This window comes from Ornithorhynchus anatinus, chromosome 9 (assembly GCF_004115215.2).
Source record: "Ornithorhynchus anatinus isolate Pmale09 chromosome 9, mOrnAna1.pri.v4, whole genome shotgun sequence".
Classification (NCBI taxonomy): Eukaryota; Metazoa; Chordata; class Mammalia; order Monotremata; family Ornithorhynchidae; genus Ornithorhynchus; species Ornithorhynchus anatinus.
This window is the reverse complement of record NC_041736.1, coordinates 60,779,386-60,788,334: the sequence shown is the minus strand read 5'-3', so window position 1 is coordinate 60,788,334 and position 8,949 is coordinate 60,779,386. Positions and strand designations below refer to the sequence as shown.

The 8,949-nt window shown below is 58.1% G+C and overlaps 1 protein-coding gene across 1 annotated transcript; it reads left to right on the top strand.

The window, feature by feature from the left end:
- Positions 1-624: 624 nt before the first annotated feature.
- On the top strand, positions 625-4,665 carry SIX3 (SIX homeobox 3). The gene is made up of 2 exons (XM_029071678.2): positions 625-1,535; positions 4,420-4,665. Exons 1-2 carry the CDS (start codon positions 685-687, stop codon positions 4,610-4,612), a joined length of 1,044 nt encoding a protein of 347 aa, XP_028927511.1. The 5' UTR covers positions 625-684; the 3' UTR covers positions 4,613-4,665.
- The last annotated feature ends 4,284 nt before the right edge of the window (positions 4,666-8,949 follow it).

Below are 8,949 nucleotides of genomic sequence, written 5' to 3'. Positions count from 1 at the left end.
AACCTTCCTTACGTACTCACTATTGATTGGCAGGCCTGACAGTGATTGGCAGGTGTTGCCGTGGCAACGCCACAACGACACTCGGAAGACCAATAGAAAAGCGAAACAAAATGTTTCAATGCCGCACTCACTGTGGATTTAGGGGAGATGTTATGAAGCTGTTGTCATTAGGGCGATTGCTGTTGAATCGCTGAATCTTGCCTCGGCTGTGGTTGACCGCCCCTCTGCCTCTCTCTCTCTCTCTCTCCCTCTCTCTCTCTGTGTCTCTGTGTGTCTCTCCGCGCCTGGCAGCTCCCCCCTCCCCCTCGCTCTCTCTATGTGGCTGCGCGGGTGCGTGAGGGTGTGGATGAGTGTGGGGTACGGGTGCCCCTTCCTCCTTTCGTCCTCCTCTTCCCTCCTCCTCTTCTCTTCCTCCTCCTCCCTCCTCCTTTTCCTCTCCTTCACTCCCCCCTCCTCCCCCTCCCCTCCCTCTTCCTCCTCCCCCTCCCCCTCCTGCTCTTCCTCCTCCTTTTCCTCCGCCTCCTCTTCCTCCTCCTCCTCTTCCTCGCCCTCCCCCTTCTCCTCCTCCCCCTCCTCCTCCTCCTCCTCCTCCACCTCCTTCCTTCTCCCTCTGCCGCGGCTGCTGCCGTTCCCCTCTCTCTGTCTCTTCTTCCTGAATTTTCTCCTCTCCCCCTAGGTCATCCCATGGTCTTCCGCTCCCCACTAGAGTTGTATCCCACCCACTTCTTCTTGCCAAACTTCGCCGACGCTCATCACCGCTCTCTACTTCTGGCCAGTGGCGGCGGCGGCGGTTGCGGGTCCGGGAGCGGGAGCGGCTCGGGAGGAGGAGGAGGAGGAGGAGGAGGAGGAGGAGGAGGAAGAGGAGGAGGAGGAGGAGGAGGAGGCGGCGGTGCTGGCGGAGGCGGCGGCGGCGGAGGAGGAGGAGGCGGCGGTGGCCCCCGGCCCCCGCGGGAAGACTCGCCCATGTTCCAGCTCCCGACGCTCAATTTCTCTCCGGAGCAGGTGGCCAGCGTGTGCGAGACGCTGGAGGAGACGGGGGACATCGAGCGCCTGGGCCGCTTTCTGTGGTCCCTGCCCGTGGCCCCGGGGGCCTGCGAGGCAATCAACAAGCACGAGTCCATCCTGCGGGCCCGGGCCGTGGTCGCCTTCCACACGGGCAACTTCCGAGACCTCTACCACATCCTGGAGAACCACAAGTTCACCAAGGAGTCGCACGGCAAGCTGCAGGCCATGTGGCTGGAGGCTCACTACCAGGAGGCCGAGAAGCTGCGGGGCCGCCCCCTGGGCCCGGTCGACAAGTACCGCGTGCGGAAGAAGTTCCCGCTGCCCCGCACCATCTGGGACGGCGAGCAGAAGACGCACTGCTTCAAGGAGCGCACGCGCAGCTTGCTGCGGGAGTGGTACCTGCAGGACCCCTACCCCAACCCCAGCAAGAAGAGGGAGCTGGCTCAGGCCACGGGGCTGACCCCCACGCAAGTGGGCAACTGGTTCAAGAACCGACGACAGCGGGACCGGGCAGCGGCGGCCAAGAACAGGTCAGTGCCCCGGGCCGGAGACGACCACCCACCCCTCAAAACACACACACATCCACACACACCCCTCCGGACCCTCCCGGGAGCTCCCCGGGACCGAACTCTTCCGCAGGGAGCCTGGATGGGGCCGAGGGGAAGGTGGGAGACCCTGGGGGAGCCTATGATGGTGGGGAGTGGGAGAAGCCGGCTTTCACCCCTCCCAACCCCCTCGGCCTCCGGGATCTAAGTTGGCGCCGAAAGGGAGCCCGTTTCTCTGGTCCCGCGGTCCTGGCGAGTTTTCCTCTCTCGAGGTGTGTGCGTGTGAGCGCGGAGGGATGTTGGTGTGAGCTCCTATGGGTGAGGTGTGTGTGTGTTTCTATGTGCGTTTGTGTTTGCGTGTGCGTTTGGTGAATGTATGGCTCTGTTGGGGGGCGGAGGAGAGGAGGACGGCCCAGGCCTGGGCCCGAGCCCGGCAACCGCCAGCCACACTGAACGGGCTTCTTGAGTCCTGCTCCTGGAGAACTTTGCCGAGCCGGGGGCCGGGGCCTGCCGCCCGACAGAGCCCAGGACTCTGGGGAGGAACGTGGAAAAAGCTTCTCCCGCTCCCCGGCGGCGGGAGAGCCTTCCAGGCTCAAAGCATAAAATCTACGAAGAGGCTTTAGCCGCGCAGCGTAATTTTTTTTTTTCGATTCCCTGCGAAATGATAACCAAATAATGAAAGAGAAAAAAGACAAGAACCGCGGAAATCCCTAGTAGGAGGAAAAGGGGCAATAAATAAATACATAAATAAACAGCCGAATACGGTTCATGGCCGCCAAGTGCGGGGAGAGGCCCGCTCCCGCGGCGACTCTAAGCCGGTGTCGCGGCCGGCGAACCCGCGGTGGGGAGATCAGGAAAGGTTTTCTCTCTCTGTCTCTCTGTCTCTCTCTGTTTGTGTGTGTGTGTGTGTGTGTGTGTGTGTGTGTGTGTGTAAGGGACCCCCGAGCTCTGGCCGAGCCTCTCCTGTCCCCATTTGGGCCTTTCGCGACGTTGGCAGGGAAGACGGAGAAGCGCAAAAATCATTTCGGGAATTTCCCCGTACTTCCCTGCTGCGCCAGAAGAAGCCAATTCCCGACGGGTTTAGGAATCCGTCCGGCCCGACCCCCGGATCCCTGGCGGCCTGAGCCTCGATTCCCCCGAGGCCTGCTTGCTGTCCTCCTCCGGCCCATCCGGAAGAGCCTAGGAAGAGGAGGATGGACGGACAAGGAACCAGATGGGGAAAAAAAGAGATTTAAAGCGAGGAGAGGAAGGGATGGGATACCCCCCTCTGCGAGACCCCTGCCCGGCCGAGCCCCCCAGAAGGAAGGGGGGAGCAGAAGCCGAGGTCACATCGAGCCTTGGCGGGAGAAGGGCTCCAATTCCGTCCTGCAGGCCTGCGGGCCTCCAGGACTGAATCCCGCACCCCATCGCCCTGCCGTCCGATGAGTTTTTCGCCCGACAGGGGGAGGGCGGGAGGGCGGGCCTCGACCCTTTCTGGCCGAGGCTGGGTGGCCGAGTTAGCCCCCTTCTCCCTCCCCAGCTCGAGAGCTGCGGAGCCAGATGTTCCACCCGGCCAGGCCCGTCTGTCTTCCCTTCCAGGTGATGGTTTTAGAGGCAAAACGAAATCCCAAACTACACCCCTCGGCCATGCACACAGTCTCACGCAGACAGAAATCCACACTCACACGCAAAAACTCATTTCAAATACATTTCCATAAGTGAACCCCTGTGTAAACCACCGCAGAATATATGCTCGCTCCATAAGCACACAAACACACTCACATTCAAATGCAAACATACACATTCGCATCCCACAGGCGCTGGCACACACGCCCACCCACCGAAATACAAATACGCACTGAGACTGAAACGCAAACCTAAAAGCAGTGAGGCTCCGAGACATATACACACACACACTCACACGCAAGCACGACACTCTCACGCACACTCCCCTCGGGCTCAAAGGAACCAAAAAGCTCCGAGAGGCGCCGAGAGAGGCCTGGATCGGTTCGAGGAGAGAAGCCGGGCCCGGTCGCTGTTACCGGGCTCCGCTGGAGCCGCGCTGGAGCCAGAGAGGGAAGCTGGGAAAGAGAAGACATTCGGTCTCTTTCCTATGCTTCCTCCCTACCTCAGGCCCCTATTCGGAGCACCGGACTGTGGCCAGCCGAGTCGGGCCGGGGTGAAGGGAAACGGGGCCCAGTGGGCACACGAAGGGGCCGGAGGGCGGGGAGGAGAGGGGTCCAGGATGAGGGGCCGAGAGAGACTGGAAGAAGGGTGAGCCCGAACCGCCAGGGGCTGAAGGACCCGAAGGCAGTACTTCTGTGAAAAGATCGCACCAGGACCGTTCAAAGGTGGCCGTGTCCAACTGGACCGGGAGCCAGGCTGGATCGAGGCGCGGTGGTGTGTGACTGGAGGCTTTGCAGGACGGAGAAAAAGAGAAGCAGTGTGTGTGTTTGTGTATGTGTGTGTGTGCCGGTGCGCGCTCGCACCCTTAGGAATTGGTGTATCTGTCCGTGTGTCTTGATATGCGGACACTTCTGGGTGGATTCAAATGCCTGTGTCTCTATGGCATTTGTGCATATGGGTATATATTCGCTTGCAATGTGTACGTGCAGTGATACAAGTGTCTATTTGTAAGAGCGCACGTGTGCCTAAGTGCCGATGGGCAAGGGCGCCTGTGTTTATATGCCTGCGCGTTTGCACATATCTCCCCACGCGTGTGCAGGGCTCCCTGAACCACGGTGCGAGGTCTCCTTTCCGCTTCGGCGCTTCGTGGGGCAGCGGGCCAGGGGGTGTCCGAGTTGGGGGGCCCGTGGGGCGCGGGGGGAGAGGGTCGCCGTCTGGCCGCTGGGTCAGGGGCCGCCCCCGTGTTTTCTCGCTCGCCCCACAGGTTGCAGCACCAGGCCATTGGACAGAGCGGCATGCGCTCGCTGGCGGAGCCGGGCTGCCCCTCACACAGCTCGGCGGAGTCGCCGTCCACCGCGGCCAGCCCCACTACCAGCGTGTCCAGCCTGGCGGAGCGAGCCGACACAGGCACCTCCATCCTCTCTGTAACCTCCAGCGACTCGGAATGTGATGTATGATATAACGGTCAGCCAGTCCTCCGCTCGTCCTCCGCTCTCCCGCCCACCCTCCTCCTCCTTCTCTTCTTCCTCCTCCTCCTCTCCCCCCCACTTCCTCCCTTTCCCCCTTTTGCTCCCATTCCCAACCTTACTCCCTCCCCCAACCCCTTCTCCCCTCTCCTCCCCACCCTCTCCTCCAGAACCAACTCAGATCAGGACACACGAACGACCTCCCCGCCCTCCTTCCCCACAAAACCAAACGAAAATCCAGATAAAACGTTTTCACCCTAACGGAAACCTCACAAGCCCCAACCCCTCCAACCCCCCCAAAGCATCGGGACGCCAACAGACATTCCTAAATGCTGGTGTTGCGGGAAAACAAGACAAAACAACAAAAACACGGTGACAATTGTACACTTTTTAGGACAAGCACGACTCTTCTTTTTCGCTTCCCATGGACGCGGCACCCCCACCTGCATGACGATTAATTTGTATCTGGGAAAATAACTCTCTCTAATTTAAAACGATTAAAAAATATATCGGACACATACAACAGACTACGACAACCACCACAACGAAAGTCAAGCAAATGTCAGACCGGCACCACCATCTCCGATCCGAATTTGTACAAAACACAAGAAACTCCTGAAAGAGGGAAATAAACGTTTCTCACCTTTTTGTTTCTCTCTCTCTCTCTCTCTCTGTCTGTCTCTCTCTCTGTCTCTCTCTTTCTCTCCCTCTCTCTCTCCAACTTTTGGGTCAGCCAAGATGCAATTTTCTGTTTTTTGTTCAGCAGACAATCATTTTCTTCGTAAAAGCACCTTTTTTTCTACACTTCTGTCACTGCCTCTGTGGGTACTGGTTATAAATGTGGAAAAAGAATTATGACTGTAACAGATTTTTATTTTTATTTCAAAATTTTATATGAATTATGTATATCTTAACGATGCGGTCATTTCCCAGTTTGTAATATATGTGTAGAAATCGCCTGTATATGATATTGCGCTCTCTCTCTCTCTCCTCTCTCTGCTTTTCTGTCTCCCTCACCCCCGGCCCCTACTCTTTCCTCTTTTATTTTCCTGGACTCGGCGACCCTACGGCCTAGCTGTCGCCGTCCGGCGGACAGGGTTCAGATCCGGACTTCAGCGAGAGCGAACCCGAGGGGTGAGGCCGAGGTCGGGCTAATGCATGAGAGACTTGGAAGATTTCTTAGCTGCTTCTGGGGTATCTCCCGCCGCGGCCCCCTCGGGGGTGCTTGGACTGTCTCGAGATCTGCGTGTTTCTCTCTGTACGAACTTTGTAAAGCCAATACAGTCTGCCCTTTTCGGACTCGCTCCGAACGCCTGTTTGTCCGCCTCGGTGTCTCGGGTTCTCGGCGAAGGGGAGGATCAGGTGGCTTGTCTGTCTGTCTGTCTGTCTGCCCACCCGCTTTCCGCCCGAGTGTGCTTTAGGGGTTTCTAAAAGATGGGCCGGTGGAAGAAGTCCACGTCGATGTGTATGGATGTGCGTGTGCGCGCGTATGTGCGAGAGAGAGATTTGTTGTTTTTATTTTCAATTAGGCGCAGGAGAGGGCCTGGAGGGGTATATGAGGGAGTAAGTGACCCGAGGTGGGAGCTATTTCAAGATTTATTTCATGTACCGTGGGTGCGAGCAGGAAAGACTGGATGAGGCAGCTTGCCTGTGTACTGGGCATGGACCGTGGGAGTACACCACGGGTGGAATGTGTGGTGTATGTGTACGTGTGTGTGTGTGCGCGCCTTGGGTGCAGGAACCAGAGTCGTGAACGTGGACACCAGGGGTTTTCCGCGGGCGTGCGAGCCTTGCAGTTTGCTTGGATGCGGGTTTGGGGGCGCAGGGTCGCGTATCTTTCCCCCCCACCCCCGACCAGCCCCTGCGAGTGGCTGCTGGGGCAGGGAGAGAGAGGGAATCCTCGGCCCCGACCGCCGACCCCGAGCAAGGATGCAGGAGCCAGATCCGAGCCAGGATGCGGAAGCCAGCTCCGAGCAAGGATGAGGGCGCCGGGCACCAATGCCTCCGTTTTGCCCGCGGAGCTTCGGCCTTCTCAGGGCCCCGCCGGGTTTCCCGAACGAGGTGTGTGCGAGTCTGTGTCCGTGCATGTGTGTGTGACTGTGTATGTGTGTGTCGGGCAGTTGTTTGGATGGACGAATATATCTGCGTCTGTAAGGAGCGTTCGGATTTCTGTACGAATGTTTGCGTATGTGCATTTGTGGTATGCACTGGTGCCTGCCTAAGTGCGCGACTTGGTGCGAATAGGAGTGTTCGTGTGTTTCTTTACAGAAGCAGACCCAAGCCCTTGCGCCAGTCCGGCCCGATCCGGCCCATCTATTTGGATTAGCCCGTTTTTCCAGAGAGCAATTTCGGTGTGTGATTCTAGTTTAAATGAATAACTTGAAATTGTCCTGTTCCCGATGAGGCCCCGCTTCCTTCCCCGGGGCCTGACTGGGGTTGGGGAAGGGCGAGACGGTCTCCCCCGCCCTCCCCCTCCTTCCTCCCCTCCTCCCCCCACCCCCACCCCCGCCCCCTCGCCCTGGGAAGGAAAGTCGGGCTTGTCTCGGGGCGGAGCAGAGAGCGGTGAAGGCCCAGGAGATAAACGCCAAACTTGTTTTCACTTGAAAATACAATGCCGAAGCCGAGGAGGATTAGGGAGAAACGTGTCTGGAATTTCTCGTCCGTTTCCAAACTAATTTCCACTTCCGATTTACCCGTGTCCCGCTCCTACTGGGCGAGGGGGTGGGGGCGAACTAAGGCGGAGGGGTCTGGAGGGGAAGGAGGGAGGTGAAGGCGGCGCTAAAACGGATTCCAAAAGCCCGGTCAGGAGTCCCCGACGGTTTAGCTTGGAGATTTGGGATGGTCTCGCTCCCCGCGGGTTTGAGACGGAGGTGCATCACTTTCGGCGCCTCCGGACGGTGCTGGGCGAGGTGGAATCGCCGCCCCACCCGCAGCAGGGTTTTGAAGGCGACCTATCACTCTTGTGATTCTGCATCAGCGGGTGTGGCGTGTCGGGACACTGTATGCGGATGCGATGCTCCCGCTTGTTCTGTGACCTTGAACGCACTCTGCGCTGGGCCCAGACAGAAGCGGGAAGTAATAATAATAATAATAATGATGGTATTTGCTAAGCGCTTACTATGTGCCAGGCACTGCCCTGGGGGCTGGGGTAGATACCAGCAAATGGAGTTGGACACAGTCCCTGTCTCATGCGGGGTTCGCAGCCTCAATCCCCATTTTACAGATGAGGGAACTCAGCCAGAGAAGTGAAGTGATTTGCCCAAGGTCACACAGCAGACAAGTGGCGGAGTCTGGATTAAAACCCACGACCTTCTGACTCCCAGGCCCCTGCTCTACCCACTACGCCGTCCGTTGGAGCTAAGTCACGGACCTAAATCATCGGGTTCAAACGTTCTTGTAACTGCCTGTTTGGATGGCCGTCGATATCAGCCCCTAAGCCGGTTTAGGGTCCCGAGCGCGAGGTTTCACATCCACATTCCCATGCCATCGGGTGCCTAGAGTGTGGCTGGGTTTGGCATGCCAGCCCCACCTGGGCCTGTCAGTTATCTGCGCGCTGAAGCTGGTCTCCACCCCACAGCTCTCTCAAAGCGTTTTTATAAATAAAAACGTCTCCAGACCGCCCTTCCCGTCGGTCCGACCTCGGTCCGAAGATGCCAGGCGGCGAGGCTCATCCAGGATGGTGTCGCCGACCCCACTTCCTCGAAAACCCCCGCACCGATTTTCTGTCCCCGGGTTCGGCGGGCCTTGTCCTGCCTTTAGCCTGGAGCCGGGGGTTAAACCTTGAGGGCGAGTGGAGATGGAAAGGGGCTATGCCTCGAAGGCCCACCGTTTCCCCCAACCTCCTTCAGAAACCCATTTCCGAGAGCTTGCCTCTCCCCTCCGCAACGCTTCCCTTTCTCTCCGCACCCACCTGTCCGCTGAACCAGGGAGGGTCTCTGCCGGGATTCACCAGAGGAGTGGGTGACCAAGATCTCCTGCACAACGCATATTGAGCATGTGGGCGTGTATATGTGTCTGTGTGCGTGTATACATATATATACTTATTTATGTGTATACATATATTTACATATTAGTGTGTGTGAGTGTGTGTATTGTAATGCAAGGTGTCTGTAAGCGTGGCACACCTCGGGGTAACATCCTGGGATATGATATGCATGGTACAGGACAGTAGAGCTGGTTGTATGCTGAGCGGTAGGGTGCCCGGACTCGTCTAACGGAGGGCGAGGACGGCTTGTGTTTGGGGAGACGAATTTTAGGGTGTGTGGAGTATCTCTTTGTACACAGCTTCCTGGGTGCATTGGCTTTGTTGCCACACGCTGTGGTTTGTG